We start from the raw sequence: 18282 nt of genomic DNA on the forward strand, positions 1-18282 counted from the left end.
TCTCTCTCCGTTTCTGTCGCGGTCATTAAGAAAAATCCATAAACATCTAAGAACTGTGTTAGCTAATTCATTAATGGTGCCTGACTACCAGCTCAGCTCCAAAGTGCTGCTTTTAATGATATGCAAACTCAAGTCTTGTCAATATCCGTTCCATGCACAAATTCAATTATCCCATTTTCATTAACTTGGACTTGTCTGAAATAGCTTGGCATGAAATTTGGAGTAAGGTTCCGATCTTCCCTGCATGGCCAAGTGCAAAAGCTCTTAACTATGGTTATCAGGTTATCAGCTTTGCTTATGCATGAGCACATCAGCGGATGAGGAGGTTTTCATGCTTGCTGTAGCTGCACCTATTTGACTTGACAATTCCCCTATCTTGGTGTGGGCAGCCAGGAAAGGGGCAGGGCTGTGGTGATAGAGCGAGCTTCCAAGCACAGAAGGGTAGGTTCAGGGCCCTGCTGGCAACCCACGGCTCCTGGCTGCATCTGTCAGAATCCAGGCTGTCTTATTTTGCAAGGAGTCTGTGCAAAGCTGCCCAGCGGCTTCTGTCTCCGGCAGGCTCTGTTGCCGAGTGGAGAGGATGCTGGAGCTGCTCCTGCCAGTGGCTCTTTTCCCTTTCCTTAAAGGTGAGTGACTGTGGACGGCGAGGGGAGAGGATTGCGGGTGGGGTAATTGCAAGGGTAGAATACACTTATTGGATTTCAATAGAACCTGAAGTTGGGTTTGGGAATCCGTAATGTAAGATTCTTTTTCATTCTGGAGGGTTGTGCAGCTGGATTATTCTTTTTTTATCTCTCCTTTGAAAAAGCAAAATGGTTGATTGGGAAGGCCATACATTTCTCGTAATTTCCCAGGGGAATGTGTTGTGTGTGCTTCAGTTTGACAATGTGGTAAAGGCCAGAAATGGTGACATCCTCACCCTGCAGAATATATGGGAGAGAAGTGACCTAACCTCTGACAAACTCATCCTTTAAGCTTGTTTTGGTAGCAGGGAGGGTGGGGTCATCTTTAGCAGAGAGGTGGGTGCTGGAAAGAGGGAAAACTCAAGAGGAGAACAAGCCAACTAGGAGAGGCAGGAGGCGAGAGAACAAAAGAAGCTGGATGAAAACTTCCTATATATGCCAAGGAAATCATACATGAAAATAAGGGCTGGGGTTTTTTTAAATAAAAAATCTAAAATGCTAATGTTCCAGGTTGTCTCACTTAAGAGGTTATCTCTGAAGGACTTAAAGTTATATATAAATTAACTCAGAATTAGTAATTTCCTTCTTTTTGTAAGGAAATATCACTTTCCCAAGCAAACCAATGAAATATTTTAAAGCTTGTACAGCCTGGACGTTTGGAGCACTGAATGTTACATGTCTGCAATATGTAAAATGTACCTGAGGATAAAAATCCATGCTGTTTTTATTGACCAGTTGGGCACATGTCTGTTTTCCTGTCTCCTGGAATAAATACAAGGAGTGAAACTTCTCTCCAAACAAATGTAGTATGAGCTTTCAAATTTCTGTTCTGCTGTTGAGTAGCTGTTGATTGAGGGGATATGTGGCAGGTTTTCACAAAGGCAAGATTTTGAAGCAAAACATTAGGTGTGCAAAAATAGATGGCTTTGAAAGCAGAGGTTATAGGCAACCCACCCATTCCTAGGATGGCCTGTTAAATCTACAGGTCTGTCCAACCATAAATAAATTGTGCTTTGTTACTTGGTTGACTGAACATAGAATCACAACCAAATTGCACGTGCTCAGAGGAGCACAACCACTTTTGCAAATGGGAGTCCAGAGTCTGCATTGCATTTTGAGCAGCCCCTAAATTGTGTCGGTTTGAAGAGAGAGCCAAACGAAGCGTGCCCCTCTTTTTCTCTAATCCAAGATGGTAGCAAACATTGTTGTACCACTTGTAAGTCTGCTTTGATCTACCGTCTTTGCGCAGCAGATTATGTTCCTTTGCATTTCTGCTCATGTTTCAAATTTGGGGAATTTGTTTTAAGAGGTTCTGTTGCCATTTCTATCAGCAGTGCACCCTTGGCTAGAAACATTTCAAAATATTTTTAACAAATCATAGCGAGCAATACGAAATGGTTAGAACACATCGCAGAAATTTTAACAGTGGTGTGAAGATAATGCAAAATCCATTACCTCCCCCCCTCCCTGCACTTTGGAACAGCAGTTCATGGGGCAAAGGGGCTGTTGCAGAGGAAAACCAGCCACATCCCTGTGCTCAGAAGCAATCTGTGCATGCTCAGGCACGGCCCCCTGGCCACAAAACAGTGTTGATCAGTTCTACCATCAGAACATGATTTACACATGCCACGAGCATTTTGATCAATCTTTTGTTTTAGCCTTAATAGAAAATATTCAGTATAGAGCGTTTGAACTCCGGGGGGGGGGGGCAAGTATATATATATATATTTCTTTTGAGGGGGTGATGCTGCAGATATTTCTTTAGCTTCCTTCATGAATTGCTTTCATTTATGACTGTAAACCCCAGGATACTAACATGATCTTAGCTCACTCACACTTTTTTGTGTAGGAAGGAGTCTCCTCTACCAAAATAAATAAGCCAGTGCCCATCTGCACAGGTGCATGGTTTTAACTGCAGAGATTTTAGGGGAAAAATTAAAACAGTAGCAGTAGTTCTGAGTTTTTAAATAGTTAGTGGCTGAGAATATGTATCTAGAATTAATTTTGGTAGTAGAGTATCTTCAGTATTGACAAGCAACCGCTGTATTTTTATAATCTTAGAATTGTAGTTGGAAGAGACCCTGCAGGAATACGCAGCTGTATTTTGTTCATGCTGTATGGATTAATGCAGTTAGTTGTGGTTAATTATAATGGATTTCTGTGAATTGTGTCAAATGTTAATTCGACATGGCATACTCTAGCATGCTTTAATCACTTTATAAAATAAAATCCCCCCCCAAAGAAACATCAACTCTTGGACAAACACGGGCTGTGTCCAATGATTCTCATTACATCCCCACTAAAAGGCACATTTTAGCTTACAGAATGCAATTCAGCAAAGTTCCTTTTGTGAGGTCAGTAGCTGTTGACAATATTCGGAACAAGTAAATCAACAGCACTTTCCATGATTTTAATTTGGCAAGGCAAGGCAAGCTTTAATGTTTCCAAACTCATTGCATCCCCACTGCTGGCTAGATATACGCATTATACTGCTTAAACACACCACATCCAATGCCATTCTTCTGTTACTGCATGGGCACCAAGTAAATTAAATTGGGTATCTCTCCATCTAAATAATAAATCCCAGGCTACTTTCTCTGGTTTGCTGCCTGTCTTCTGTGTCTATGGAGTTTGTTGGTGGAGGAGGAGGCACACTAATAAGGGCAGTTGCAGAAGGGTCATGGCTTGTTATTTAATTTTTCACCGGAAATCATAGAATTGTGGAGTTGGAAGGTGACGCCAAGGGTCATCTAGTCCAACCCCCTGCAATGCAGAAATTCGAGCTAGAGAATCCCTGGCAGACAGACACCCCACCTCTGTTTAAAAACCTTCAATGCAAGAGAGCCCAGCACCTTCAGAGGTAGACCGTTCCACCACAGACCATTTCTTCCACAACCAAGCCTTTGGGCTTTCACTATCTGGGACCTTTGAGACGTGGGTCGGAAGTTTTCAATGTATTTCTTTTTCCCCTTGGTTTTTATATCTATGGAGGTTTCCTGTGTGGTTAGTTGCTTGCAAGTTGCCCCGGCCAAGATACAGAGACTAACAAATTCAATTAATAATGATGGTGATGATGTCAGTTCTGTCCCTTTGTTCTGTCCCCTTCTTGGACAGAGGAAGGGACAGGGGTAAAGGAAGCCCTTTGCATGCAGAATGTCCCAGCTCCAATCCCCAGCATTTTCAGTTGCAAGGATGCTCTGTCCTGCCACCAAATGCGTTTCTGGAAGCTGCAGGAGAGTGAGGGCTCTTGCACCTGAATTCTGCTTGGAACCTGGTTGGCCACCATGAGGACAGGGTGCTGGACTGGAGAGGGTCCCATGGCTCTTCACAGGTTCTTATATTCTTAAGGTTCTGTAGTAGATTATGGGAAGGACTCTGCTAGGGTTGCCATATTTCAAAAATTGAAAAGTTTTGAAGCTATTTTTTTAAAGAAATTTGCCCCAAAATCAACACTTCCAATATGGGCTGCCATATACCTGGGTTTCCCTGGACATTTTTAACCGACTTTTGAAAATTCCGCCCAGATGCCATTTTCGATGGGTGAATCCCAGCTCTGTCCTAGCAATTCCAGACGTATGGCAGCCCTACTCTGACCGAGCCAAGAATGTTTCAGAAATCCAGGCAAAAATGTCGTGAGGTTTGTATGTGCTCCAACCCTGCCCTCTTTTAGGTTGCCATTGTTTCGAAGCTGAACACCGACTCTACAATGAGCTATTTGCCAATTACAACAACATCATCAGGCCTGTGGAGAATGTGTCTGACCCGGTCATGATTTCGTTCGAGGTGTCCCTATCGCAACTCGTGAAGGTGGTGAGTAGACTGTGAGAGAAGCCTTGACGCCTTCCGGTTGTTTTCAGGCTTTTACAGCTGACGGGCAGACTGGGAGGCAGTGTGGTATGGTGGTTAGAGTCCTGGAACCTGGAAGACCCAGGTCCAAATCCCCATCTTGGCCATGAAGCTCACCGGGTGACTTGGGCCAGTCACCGTATCTCAGTCTCGCCTACTTCACAGGGACGTTGTGGGTGAAATGGGAAGAGGCAGTAACAAATTAAATAAATAAACCACCCAGAGGGCGCTGGGTTGGCAAAAGCTGGACCAGAGACTGTTATTTTTTGTCCCAGTTCAGTTGCTGAAATAATCCGTTTGTGTCACGTTGCCACTCAACTCTGGAAGTCAAAAATTCTGGTGAATGGATGGGATGTGAACTGCAAAACGGGTTCAGGGGAGAGCCCAGCCTCTTTCCACTGGCCCAGCATTCTTTTGGGGGGGGTAGTACAGAAGCTGTGAACAGGGGCAGGAGGGGGGAGACTTGGCTGGGGTTCTACTCAGATCATATGATATAACCTATTTTGAAACAACTGCACTGGATGCCAGTTCATTTTCGAGCCCTTTTCAGGGTACTCACTCTGGTGCGCAAAGCCCTAAACAAGTCAGGCCCCAAATACCTGAAAGCCTCTTCCTCCCCTTTAAACCCTCAGGTACTGGGATCAGCAGAGGGGCCCTCCTGGTAGCTCCTTCCCCCTCAGGGTTATTTTGGGGAGTGGAGGGTCTTCTCCGTGGTGACCCCTAAGCTGTGTATGCCCCACAGAGGGTTGCCTGGTGCCTTCCCTTGCTTTTGACACTTGAGGCCTGTGTTTTTAGGATCCACCTTACTTTTATGGCTGTAAGGTGTTTTTTTTTAAAAAAGTTTTTAATGTTGTGTTTTAATGTTTCAACCTGCCTTGGAGTGAAGAGTGGATTATTATTAATAATAGTCATAGTAATAACTGACCTGAAAGTGAAGGAACCCATCTGTGCCATTTCCCCCCGGGTTGCAGAGCAACCCTCCAGCCAGCTCAAGAAAAACGGCTGAGCCCCCTCGATCCCCAGAGACTTCCAGGCGGACAACAAAACCAAAGCATTGTTGAATTACACTGGGAATGTAACTTGGATGAGGGGTTTCAAACCCAGCTATGACTTTTCTTTTCCCAGGACGAAGTGAACCAGATTATGGAGACTAATTTATGGCTGAGACATGTAAGTAACACCCCCCCCCCAAAAAAAAAACCCCGCCCCTACCACAGAAGGCACGTTTTAGGATTTTTGTAAAAACAACAACCAAAAAGCATTGGAAGTCTTTTTAGTTATATATGTAGATTGCACACATTTAAAGCACATAGCTTCCCCCAAAGCAACCTGGGAACTGTAGTGTTAAGAGTGCTGAAAATTGTAGCTTAGTGTCCTATATTGGGGGGATAGCTGGGGAAGGGGAAGAGATATGAAGTGCAGTACATGCAGACATGCATGATGATGATACACCTGTGTGTTCAAGGAACCCATTGAAGAAGGAAACCCCGAAAACTACAGCCCGAGTCAGAAACAGGAAACATCTTTTATGCTCTTCTGCCACCTAGTGGTTGTCTGTCTTGTTGGCATTAAATAAATCATAACAGCATCCTGGAGAATGAAGAAATCCCACAGAAACGGTGTGAGGAATTCAGAGATCTCATTGGGTGCCCTCCCCTTTGAGAAAACAGAAAATGGAGAGCAAATCCTAAACTATAGGACCCCCCCATTTTATAACATCATCTAAGGGTGCCATACTTCAAAAAGTGAAAATCCAGACACAAGACATTGAGTCGTCCCCCCCCGATATACTTTTAAGGAAATTTGCCAAAATCTACACTTCTGACATGGGTTGCATCCAGGTTTTCCCAGACATTTAAGCGATTTCCGTTTCTGGCAATGTCCAGGAAATTCCGGACATATGGCAACCCTACATTATGAGGCAGATTTAGCCAGCCACTGAAAAATGTGGGGCTTTTGATTGCTCAAGGTGACCCATCATTCCTTGCATTTCTGATGTTTACCCTGCGAATGCTTTTCTTAGGCAGCCAAAAGAGCATCACCCTTGCAGAAGGGGAAATTAAGAGGGGAATGAGGCGGGGGGGGGCGTGTTGTGAGGCTTGCAGATGTACAAAAAGACATTCCCACGGCTTATCAGGGATGGAATGTTGGGTGTGTTTGTGCAGAAGGAAGAGAAAGCTCACATCCACACCACATTTAAAGAACATGGCTTCCCCCAAAGCATCCTGAGAACTGTAGTTTGATAAGGGTGTTGGGAATCATAGCTCTGCAAGGGATAAACTATGGTTCCCAACATCATAGATAGATGATAGATAGATAGATAGATAGATAGATAGATAGATAGATAGATAGATGATAGATGATAGATGATAGATAGATAGATAGATAGATAGATAGATAGATAGATAGATATAGATAGATAGATGATAGATAGATGATAGATAGATAGATGGATGAGCACTTTGGGTCTAATTTTAGTGTTGTTTTTACATTTGATTTTCACATATTTTTTTCCTTCTGGTTTTATTCTGTAAGTTGTATTGAGACACATAAACACCCTAAATGAATGAATGAATAAAATGAATGAACGAATGAATAAGCTATAATAGGAAGTTGTGGGAAAATTCTAAAATACCGCTTGATTTCTCTTCTTCTTCATTGATTAGATGTGGAACGATTACAAACTGAAATGGAATCCAGAGAAGTATGGAGGTGTTCAGTTTATTCGAGTGCCATCGCAGAAAATCTGGAAGCCAGATATTGTGCTATATAACAAGTAAGATTATACAGTCTGGTCTATTCTTAAAAGATTACTTTATGTTTTAGCATCTTTCCCTTTCCAAAGGTGTAGTAAAATCCATGGTATGGAAGCTGTGTCCCACCAGCACGGCCACTGGGTGGAGGAAGTTGTAGTCCATCATCATCTAGAGCAGGCATAGGCAAACTCTGGCCCTCCAGATATTTTTTGAGACTACAATTCCCATCACCTCTGACTACTGGTCCTGTTAGCTAGGATCATGGGAGTTGTAGTTCCAAAACATCTGAAGGGCCAGAGTTTGCCGATGCTTGATCTAGAGAACCACAGATTCCCAGTCTCTGGTTTACACTGAACATCTAGCACTGGTTTAGACAGAGTAACATCATTGGTCTCTTGCCCAGCCCAGTACTCTGACTAGGAGTTGCTCGTTACCCAAGACCCACATAACCAGAGACCCAAGAGCACCCACAAGGAAAACACGGGTCCTTATCCCGGCACAGCACTCTCCTTGTTAAATGCCCATTTGGAAAGGAAGGAATCCCCATATAACCTGCTCATGCTATTTCTCAAAACAGTAAATGCATCCTTAAACATAGAACCATAGAGTTGGAAGGGACCCCAAGAGTCATTCAGTCCAACCGCTTGCAATACAGGAATCTCAACTAAAGCATCCAGGACAGGTGGCCATGTGACCTCTGCTTATACACCTCCAAGGAAGGAGAGTCCACCACCTTCCAAGGGAACTTGCTCCGCTGTGGAACAGCCCTCAACCTCCCAAAGTTCTTCCTAATGTTTAGTTGGACTCTCTTGTCAGTTGAATCAATTGGTTTGGGTCCGAACCTCCAGAGCAGCAGAAATCAAGCTTGCTCCCTCTTCTATGCAACAGCCTTTTAGATGTTTGAAGATGGCTATCATATCCCTCTCATTCTCATCCTCTCCAGGCTAAACGTTCCCAACTCTCTCAACCATTCCTCATCGGGCAAGGTTTCCAGACCAAGCCTTGGTATCACCTTTTCTCCTTCATGAAGTAATTTTGTGCACCACCACCCCTTTTGCAATTTCTTGCCATTTCACAAATCTCAGGGATCATCAGACTTTCCAGGGACCATAGCGCAGGATATCTGACTCAACTAAGTCACAATCACACAAGGGCCACTAGAAGGGCTTCACTACAAGCTGCTTGCAAAAGTCAAAATCAGAAGCGGCAAAGTGATCATCTGAATCCACTCCCTTGCTAGCTTCTTCTTCTTATATTGGACAAATCCAACCCACATCGGACTTTCTTGTCTCAGTAGTGTGTCTGTGTTATGGACTGGCACAACCAACTCCAGCATTGCAGGGGGCTTGACTGCCTGACTATTGGGATCCCTTCCAACTCTAGGATTCCTGTAGATGAATCTCAGTGCCCCCCTTTCCCTTCCATTGTTTCTCTAACATGGTGTCTTCTACTGAACTGAAGAAATGAAATGTGTAATGAACTTGGAACAGAGTATGGCAGAGGTAGCATTACATTTCTAATCTGGTAGCTTCCAATAACAGTAAAGAACAATACAGCTGACACTCAGGTTGCGAACGTGATCCATGCAGGATGCACGTTTGCAACCCAGTGGTGCGTCTGCACACGTGCGGGTTGCGATTCTGAAAAAATGCAACCTGAAGCATCTGTAACCCAAGGTATGACTGTAATTGCTACATTGGGGCACTAATTGAATCCCATCAATATACATTAGGAGGCATCGAGAAAGAAGCTGTGCGTACCCCGTGCAGAACAGCCATCCCTCCAGGGCAGCGTTTCCCAAACATCTGATAGATATGATGCTAATTATGTTCAAGCGATTCACTGTATTGTGTTTTTAAAAGGTAAATTGCTGCAGGATCAAGGATGCTGCCTGAGGGAGGCGACCTTTGGCCCCTTGCTTCAGTTCCAACAAGAGTCTGAAGACACTGCATGCAACGGGAGGAACACAGTTCCAGAGGGTGGGGGATAAATGCAATGCAGTTTAATAATTTCTGAAACAATGTGAGAGCTGAAACACAGCCAACCTTCAGCATTAAAAATTATCCAAATTTTGCAATATAGTTCTTCAGCCAAATGAGAGGTGCAAAAATGCACACGCTAGGGTTAAGTGTGTGTTAAAATGCATTAGTGAATATAACACTCAACAATGCATTATATTAGGGGAAATTGCTTTGCAAATTAGGAAAAATTCACACAACTTTTGGGTCTGTTGTTTCCCCCACTCCCTAGTGCTGTTGGAGACTTCCAGGTGGACGACAAAACCAAAGCACTGTTGAATTATACCGGGAATGTGACTTGGATGCCACCAGCTATTTTTAAGAGCTCATGTAAAATAGACGTGACATACTTTCCATTTGACTACCAGAACTGCACCATGAAGTTTGGCTCCTGGTCCTACGACAAAGCCGAGATTGACTTGGTTCTCGTTGGCTCCACTATGAACCTCAAGGACTATTGGGAGAGCGGAGAGTGGGCCATCATTAAGGCACCAGGCTACAAACATGACATCAAGTACAACTGCTGTGAAGCCGTGTACACAGATATCACCTATTCCCTTTATATCAGGCGGCTGCCCTTATTTTACACCATCAATATGATCATCCCATGCCTCTTGATCTCCTTCTTAACCGTGTTGGTGTTTTATCTGCCTTCCGACTGTGGTGAGAAAGTGACGCTGTGCATCTCGGTCCTTTTGTCCTTGACTGTTTTCCTACTGGTGATAACAGAGACCATTCCTTCAACCTCTCTAGTGATTCCACTGATTGGCGAGTACCTCCTCTTCACCATGATATTTGTCACTCTCTCCATAGTCATCACAGTGTTTGTGCTCAATGTACACTACAGGACACCAAGGACGCACACCATGCCTGAGTGGGTGAAAACCATCTTCCTGAACTTTCTCCCCAGGATCATGTTCATGACCAGGCCCACCAGTGAATCAGATGACGGTGGCCAGGACTCAAAGCCGTCTTACAACACGGAGCTCTCTCCCTTGGACTGCTTTGGCGGCACAGAGACCAGGTGCTACAAAGACAGCCTCCCGTGCCAAGAAACGACCTGTGTTTGCTACCAACACCAACATATAAAATATGTCAAGGTGAACAGCAACCTGACCCAGAGCTCCAGTTCTGAATCTGTAGATGCTCTGCTTTCCTCTTTGGTAGTATCGCCAGAAATGAGAGATGCGATCGAGAGCATTAAATACATTGCAGAAAATATGAGAATGCAAAATGAAGCCAAGGAGGTATGGGCAAACTTTATTAATTATTCAAGCTACATGCACCACACTTTAAATTGGGGCTAGGGAACCTTTGACCCTCCATATCAGCCTTTCTCAACCTTGGGTCCTCAGATGTTGTTGGACTACAACTGCCATCATCCCTAGCTGGCAGGACCAGTGGTCAGGGATGATGGGAGTCATAGTCCATTAGCATCTGTCAGGTGAAAGGTTCCCAAGTCATGGTGCAGAGCAGGGCAATAAACCTGTGTACCCAGGGAACAAAACATCAGACTGCAGGGGTGAGGAACCACAGGAAGCTATCTTGTCCCAGGTCAAACTATTTGTTCACCTAGCCCAGTACTATTTCCTCCGTCCTCACCATTTCAGATTCTGGGCTACCTTATCACTTGCAACTCAGTCCACCACACACATGGAGTTCACTGTCACAAGATGTACTGACTTGGATGACACAGTACTTACTACTTACTCATTGTAGTAGTAATACTACTTACTGTGTATTACGTACAGTAAGAACATAGGAAGAGCTTGCTGGATCAAGCCCATCTAGTCCACTATCCTGTTCTCACAGTGGCTGACCAGACGCTTCTGGAAACCTGCAAGCAGGACCCGGGCCCAAGAGCCCTCTCTCCTCCTGTGGATTCCAGCAACTGGGATCCAAAAGAGGCAGAGCACAGCCATCCTGGCTAAAGCCATCCATAGCCCTCTCCCCCACGAATTTGTCCAATCTTCCTTTAAAGCCTTCACTGCCTCTTGTGGGAGCAGAAGTTCATAGTTGAACTTCTTCTCTGTCCTGAATCTTCCAAGATTCAGCTTTCTTAGATGTCAGGTCCGAGTGTTGTGAGGGAGAGAACATTTCCTGCCCCTTCCTCCATCTCACACATGCTTGAAACACTTCTATCATGTTGCCTCTTGCTCAGCCTTTCCTCCAAGTCCCACCCGCTGCCTTTTCCCATAAGGCGGCTGCTCCATCCTCTTGATGCTTTTGGCTGCTCTTTTCTGAACTTTTCCAGGCTGATGGTCCTGGTGAGGAAACACTGCAATACCAGTCCAGCCATGGAGCAAATTCACATGGTGGATTTTGTTATATCAAATCACAAATACCGTATGGAACTTTCATACTACCACAATAGGTTTATAAAAGTTGTACCTGAATTGATAAAAAAATATTTTTATTTTCCAGACTCAAGATGACTGGAAATACGTCGCCATGGTCATTGATCGCATTTTCCTGTGGGTATTTATTCTTGTGTGCATTCTGGGGACAGCAGGACTGTTCTTGCAACCGCTAATGGTTGGAGATGAAGTATAGGTGATATTCCCCTGTAAAAAAATCTATTTCCTGTTTGCTGTCCAAACGTCTTACCTGCTCTCTCTTTATGTTAAAGCACTTATTCCTATGTCTTTCAGTGGTGGAGTAAAGATACTTAAACATTAGGCTAGATTCAGCCACCTTCCATTTAAATATACAAATACTAATGATTTGTGTAACACTGTTATGAAATACTGTATAAGACTGGAAAATTTTAATTTCTAGGAAGACTGCCAGTTTTCTTCTTATATTCACTCCTAGAAGAAAATGAGATCTGAGTGGGTGTCAAGAGCCTCAAAGTAATGCAGTTCTACACAAGTGGGAAAAGTTTGTTCTACTGCCCAAAGCCAACCAAAGATATTGCAATAGCTTTAACAATGTGGATCACGGCCACAACTCTAGCCATATCATTGATGGTGTGTCAAGAGTGAAGTCCTCCTCTCCAAATACACTAGGACACTGGATCACTATGAAATCAATTCCTCAACTCAAAAAGGAAGGATTTCTTCACATACACAGCTAATTTATGGAAGTCCTGGCCATAGGATGGGATACACACATCTATAGGGAAGCCAATAAAAATAGCAAAACACCAGGAAGCTGCCTTTCTTCACTGCGTCTCTTGTGGCAGGAGAAACCAGAACTTGAAGCACAGGACATGAGGTCCTACGAGGCTGAAGTTATTCGCTAACTAAGATATAGACCTCGTGGCTTCTGAGCTCGCCAGAAAATGAGGAAAAGCAAGTATCTTGTTTGTTTCTTTTTAAACCTACCAAAACTCCTTTCATTTCCCAAGTCAGGCATTCACAACTTCAGGTCATTTGACCATGAATGACACACGACTTAGGCAACCCACTTTTGCTTGGGCCTAGAAACAAGCTCGTTAGCCATTGAAGTGTCAAGGAAAGGAAGTTATTCTCTTCCTTAGAGGGACTCATCAGAAAAGAGGTCACTATAGATGAGAAACAGAACCAAACCTATGTGCACTTTCAGTCAGACTTGCTTTTCTTACTCCCACACCGTTGAGTTCAGGCATTGCAAAGTGAAGAGAGTCATATCAAGCAAACTGAGGACACTCAGAAGATCTGTTAGCCAAGGATAAAATGAGGGTCTTGCTATTCAGGGGCAGCATACCTTTGCTGACCAGAACAGGGGGCAGCCATCTCCATGGTGCCTTGCCTGGCTGTACAAGATGGAACAAGGCAATTCACCGGTTCTTAGCTGTTGCTGTTTTTACATCCATCTGGCAAATAACTGCAAACAAATCCTGCTATGCAGCATAAGATGTGTGCAAAGAGGGATTATTGTTTAGGCAAGATGGTGGATTAGTCAGCTAGCACCCGAAAGGCTTTTCCGTTACCAGACCTAAAACATTGCAGACACAGCAAGACCTCTTCCACATCTCTGTTTGCCTTGCTTTTCCCTGGGAAAACATTTATGCTTTACCGCTGAACTGGGAAAAAAGAAGATACAGTGGTACTTCAGTTTAAGAACAGCCCTGTTTATGAACTATTCGGTTTACGAACTCCACAAAACCGGAAGTAGTGTCCCGGTTTGCGAACTTTACCTCAGTCTAAGAATGGAAGCCGAACGGTGGAAGGCACTGGCAGCAGGAGGCCTCATTAGGGAAAGCACACCTCGGTTTAAGAACGGTTTCGGTTTAAGAACGGACTTCCGGAACAGATGAAGTTCATAAACCGAGGTACCACTGTAGTTTGGTTTTCCACAAATTTCCATTTGTCCCAATTCAGCAGGAAACGGTGGGGTTTCCCAGGGGAAAGCAGCGGGGCAAATGCAAAACTGCTCAAGTGCATGCTTTCTGGACACGAGACAAGTGGAAGTGTGCACAAGTCCCAAGTATAGTAATGGCTAGTATTAGAGGGAACAGATCTGCAGTTTGCAGGTAGGATTTAGACTATCTGCACAGAGCAGAGAACTGTTTTGATGGATTTTGGCAAAAAGTAGCTATAGATGTCATCCCAACTGCAAACGACATTCTGATCCAAGCCACCTATGGAAATCACCAGTGGAACCAAGACTGGGTCTGTGTCCCCCTGGCTTGCTTTGGAGCACCTCTAACAAAATGTAATTCTGTTATATATCTACTGAATAGAGTGCTGTAAAGAGAACAGAAGGAATAGACTCATTGCATGTACATTTTACTTCATATACTATAAAATAAACTTCATTCACCAATAATGAAAATACTCAGGGTCTTTCAAAGCCATTTTTTTGAAATCCCAGATTTTGGCTTTGATGCTGTATTAGCCCCATTTTGTGGGAGTAGCATAGAATGAATGGTGGGGCTGGGCTTTGCCACAGTGGAATACTCACAAGCTTATTTGTTCCCTTAAGGAATATGAGGAATTGCATTGGAATTGCATTCATCAGCACTGAAGAAGCAGTGCAGTCTTTACAAATCCACAGTAAAAAGCTTGGACTAAGAAGCTGAACAAAATTAAGAATACAACAGTTATTCTTAATTTCTAACTGGCCTCATAATTTTCAATGATTAAAACCAGGAATTTTGAAAATAAATAAATCTTGTTTTAAGAATATTAAAAGGAAGATGATTAGGCACGGGTTAGTGACACTGGGACCCGCTGAAGCAAATGAATAAAAATCGTACAATTACTGCAATATAAACTGATAATCTAGAGAAGCCCAAAAGGCAAAAGGAAAACAACAGGAGCATATCAAATGGGACCTACTATTATAATAATGTAAAATGCCTTGGGACACAGGTGGTCTTTTCATCACTCCTTCCCGCTGAATGTCGTGGCCCAAGAATGGAGAGGAAAATACTGGAGGTATACCGCTGACTGCACAGGTGGTAGCATCAAGAAAGGTTTGGCTTCTTGGACCATGGTCTCCATTTCCTTGAGGAAGGACTTGTGGCAAGAGTTGGGCTGCACCTCACAGTGGTTGGCAGGAATGTGTCTCACAAACCTGATCAGGGAGACCATACAGGCGCCCCCCAGTTACGCACAATCAACTCGTGCACAATTGCGCATGTATGGCACCAGGAAATAAGTAAGTACTGTATTTTTCGCCCTATAGGGCGCACTGGCCCGTAGGGCCCCTAGTTTTTATTTGGGGGGGGAATAAAGGGGAAAAAATAAAGGCGCGGGGCTGGGGTGGGGGAAACCTGAGCTTCCCCCGACCCCAGCCCCCAGAACAGGCTGCCAGATATCTGCCCGAAGCCCGGGGCACGCTGCTCAGCCCGCCTCAGGCTTCGGGATGCAGGCTGCTATCCGCAAGCCTAGGGAGCCCGGCGGGAAGTCGCGCCGGTCTCCCAAGGCTTGTGGAGAGCTGCCCGAAGCCTGGGGTGCACTCCACTGTGCTCCCCAGGTTTCGGGCTGCAGGCTGCTGTCCGCAAGCCTTGGGAGCCCGACGGGAACTCCCGCGGGCTCCCAAGGCTTGCGGATAGCTTCCTGAAGCCTGGAGAGCGAGAGGGATCAGTGCGCACCGACCCCTCTCACTCTCCAGGCTTCAGTGAAAGCCTGCATTCGCTCCATAGGATGCACACACATTTCCCCTTCATTTTTGGAGGGGGAAAAGTGCGTCCTAAAGGACGAAAAATACGGTAATTTGATTCAAACCCAGAAATGGTGGGAATGAGCTGGCGAATCCTCATGACTCTCAAAGAGACACTCCCTGGAGCCCAACATCAGTGAGGGTGGAGGAAGCCCCAAAGAGACAGGAGGCACAGCAGGGCTTTGTTTATGCTGCTCAGCCTCCCCACCTAACAGCTGATGTGTGGGGTAGCACAGCAGCAGCAGCCTCTTTCTCTCCAGTCCTTCAGCCTCCTACCAGCCCGAGAGCTTCAATTCTAGTTGTGAATATGTTTGGATACAGTGTTTTTGATATGGATTGGAGATAGAGCGGCAGAGAGGGCATTTAAAGGGTGCTCCCCACTTGAGTGAGTTTTGTTTATGTGCACGGGGGCCAGGAACACCCCTGCGTAAGGGGGACGGACGACGCCTGTATTACAGATGACGGGGGTATACCTGGTACTGGGGATAATGGCATCACTGATGCACAGGAAACTTGGTGATGCTCCAGGAACCTGCTAAGGGGCAGGAAACTACAAGATGGAAGCAGCTGGAGGGAATGACTCATGGTTTCAGTTGACTCTATATTAATGAACAGAGTATGGGAAACAAGACAAATCTGAGTTCTTAATGAAGGATGGCAAATATGACCTAATAGGCTTTACTGAAACCTGGTGGGATGAGATTCATGACTGGAATGTAGAAATTGAGGGATATAACCTGTTCAAAAGGAATAGACCAAACAGGAAGGGAGGAGTAGCATTATATGTAAAGGATGTGTGCACTTGTGAAGAAATTCATGCCCTGGGGCATGGAAGGCAGATTGAGAGGATATGGGTAAAAATCACAGGAGAGAAAACTACAGTGATGTTACTGGGGATGTCTGTGACAGAACTCTAAGCCAGACTGAAGACTTGGGTGCCTTCTGGAACAGATTACCAAACATTCAAAATGAGAGATAGAGTTGTCAACTTCCCCAATATCTGTTGAAACTCAAACTCTGCCCAGAATGTAAGATCCCACAAATTCCTCCATTGCCTCACTGACAATTTCATTTCTCAGAAGGTGGAAAAAGCAACAAGGGGATCATCTATCTTGGACCTTGTCCTCACCGACAGGGAGGAACTGATGGAAGAAATGGAAGTACTGGGAATCTTGGAAGGAAGAGATCATGTCCTCTTGGGTTTCAAGATACAGAGGCAGGGAAAGCTGAGTGTAGTCAGACACGTACTCTAGACTTTAAGAAGGTCCATTTCAAAAAGCTTAAGGAGATCCTGGGTGAGAGTCCCATGGTCAGAAATACTCAAGGAGAAGGGTGTCCAAGATGGATGGGAGTTTCTTAAAGGTGAAATGCTGAAGGCCAAAAGGCAGACAATTCCAACAAGAAAGAAAAGTGGGAGGCATCTGAGGAAACCAGTGTGGCTCAGCTTACAGATGAGATGAGAAGGGGAAGAAAGGGGAAATTGTGAAGAAAGATCTTGCAGGGAGAAGGTCAGGTGGACTAAAGCTTAGAACAGGCATCCCCAAACCCAGTCCTCCAGATGTTTTGGGACTACAATTCCCATCATCCCTGACCACTGGTCCTGTTAGCTAGGGATGATGGGAGTTGTAGCCCCAAAACACCTGGAGGGCCAAGTTTGGGGGTGCCTGGCTTAGAATGAGCTCAGGCTTGCAAGTTAAAAATAATTTTGAAAGGTTTCTTCGGCTACGTTCAAAGCAAGAGGAACAAGCAAGCGGTAGGCCCTCTGCATGGAGAAGATGGATAAATGCTACTGGGTCATAGAGAGAAGGTGGGACTGCTCAATATCCACTTTGTCTCTGTCTTCACCCAAAAGGAAATCAGTGCCCAACCTGTTGATAACAGAATGAACAATATGAAAGCTGGGTGCAGCTTTGAACTTCCTGACTCAAAGAGGCTGAGCATTAAATGAAAAGAAATATGAAATGGTAAAATAGGTAAAAGATAAAGGACCCCTGGACAGTTAAGTCCAGTCAAAGGTGACTATGGGGTGTGGCGCTCATCTCGCTTCAGGCAGAGGGAGCTGGTGTCATGTGGCCAGCATGATTAAACTGCTTTTGGTGCAATGGGACACCGTGACTGAAGCCAGAGCACATGGAAATGCTGTTTATCTTCCCACCACAGCAGTACCTATTTATCTACTTGCACTGGTATGCTTTTGAACTGCTAGGTTGGCAGAAGCTGGGACAGAGCAATGGGAGCTCACCTGTTGTGTGGATTCAAACCGCTGACCTTCCAATTAGCAAGCCCAAGAGGCTCAGTGGTTTAGACCACAGCACCACCTGTGTCCCTCTGCAACATGAAATGACATCCCTGCTAAGAACAAATAATATCAACTGTTTACATAAAAAGCAAACAAATTATTATGAGAGAAGCAAAGGGTGACAAAGGAATGAGAGTGTATAAAAGCATACGCTGTGTAGGGTTCTTAATAAATTAAGAATGCTTAATTAACCATTCATTGCATAGTAAAAATGCATTATACAACAGAGATTTAAAGTCAGATATAAACATGTTTCAGATGTTACTAAAGGACCCGTGGCCGTCAAGTCCAGTCGCGAACGACTCTGGGGTTGCGACGCTCATCTCACTTTACTGGCCGAGGGAGCCGGCGTTTGTCCGCAGACAGTTTTTCCAGGTCACGTGGCCAGCATGACTAAGCTGCTTCTGGCGAAACCAGAGCAGTGCACAGAAATGCCGTTTACCTTCACACCGGAGCGCTACCTATTTATCTACTTGCACTTTGACGTGCTTTCGAACTGCTAGGTTGGCAGGAGCAGGGACTAAACAACTGGAACTCACCCCGTTGCAGGGATTCGAACCGCCAACCTTCTGATCAACAAGCCCAAGAGG

General features: G+C 44.8%; 1 protein-coding gene across 1 annotated transcript; it reads left to right on the top strand.

The window, feature by feature from the left end:
- The first annotated feature begins 338 nt into the window (after nucleotides 1–338).
- CHRNA3 (cholinergic receptor nicotinic alpha 3 subunit) lies at nucleotides 339–12003 on the top strand. The gene is made up of 6 exons (XM_053402719.1): nucleotides 339–626; nucleotides 4354–4493; nucleotides 5655–5699; nucleotides 7196–7305; nucleotides 9536–10550; nucleotides 11728–12003. Exons 1-6 carry the CDS (start codon nucleotides 581–583, stop codon nucleotides 11854–11856), a joined length of 1485 nt encoding a protein of 494 aa, XP_053258694.1. The 5' UTR covers nucleotides 339–580; the 3' UTR covers nucleotides 11857–12003.
- Nucleotides 12004–18282: the final 6279 nt, after the last annotated feature.

Source organism: Podarcis raffonei, chromosome 9 (assembly GCF_027172205.1).
Source record: "Podarcis raffonei isolate rPodRaf1 chromosome 9, rPodRaf1.pri, whole genome shotgun sequence".
Lineage (NCBI taxonomy): Eukaryota > Metazoa > Chordata > Lepidosauria > Squamata > Lacertidae > Podarcis > Podarcis raffonei.

What these genes read in the sequence shown, in the direction of transcription:
- CHRNA3 (XM_053402719.1), top strand. Translation starts at nt 581, where the DNA reads ATGCTGGAGCTGCTCCTGCCAGTGGCTCTTTTCCCTTTCCTTAAAG. An exon ending in TATCGCAACTCGTGAAGGTG is followed by an intron (nt 4,494 to 5,654) that starts GTGAGTAGACTG and finishes TTCTTTTCCCAG; the next exon opens with GACGAAGTGAACCAGATTAT. An exon ending in GATATTGTGCTATATAACAA is followed by an intron (nt 7,306 to 9,535) that starts GTAAGATTATAC and finishes CCCACTCCCTAG; the next exon opens with TGCTGTTGGAGACTTCCAGG.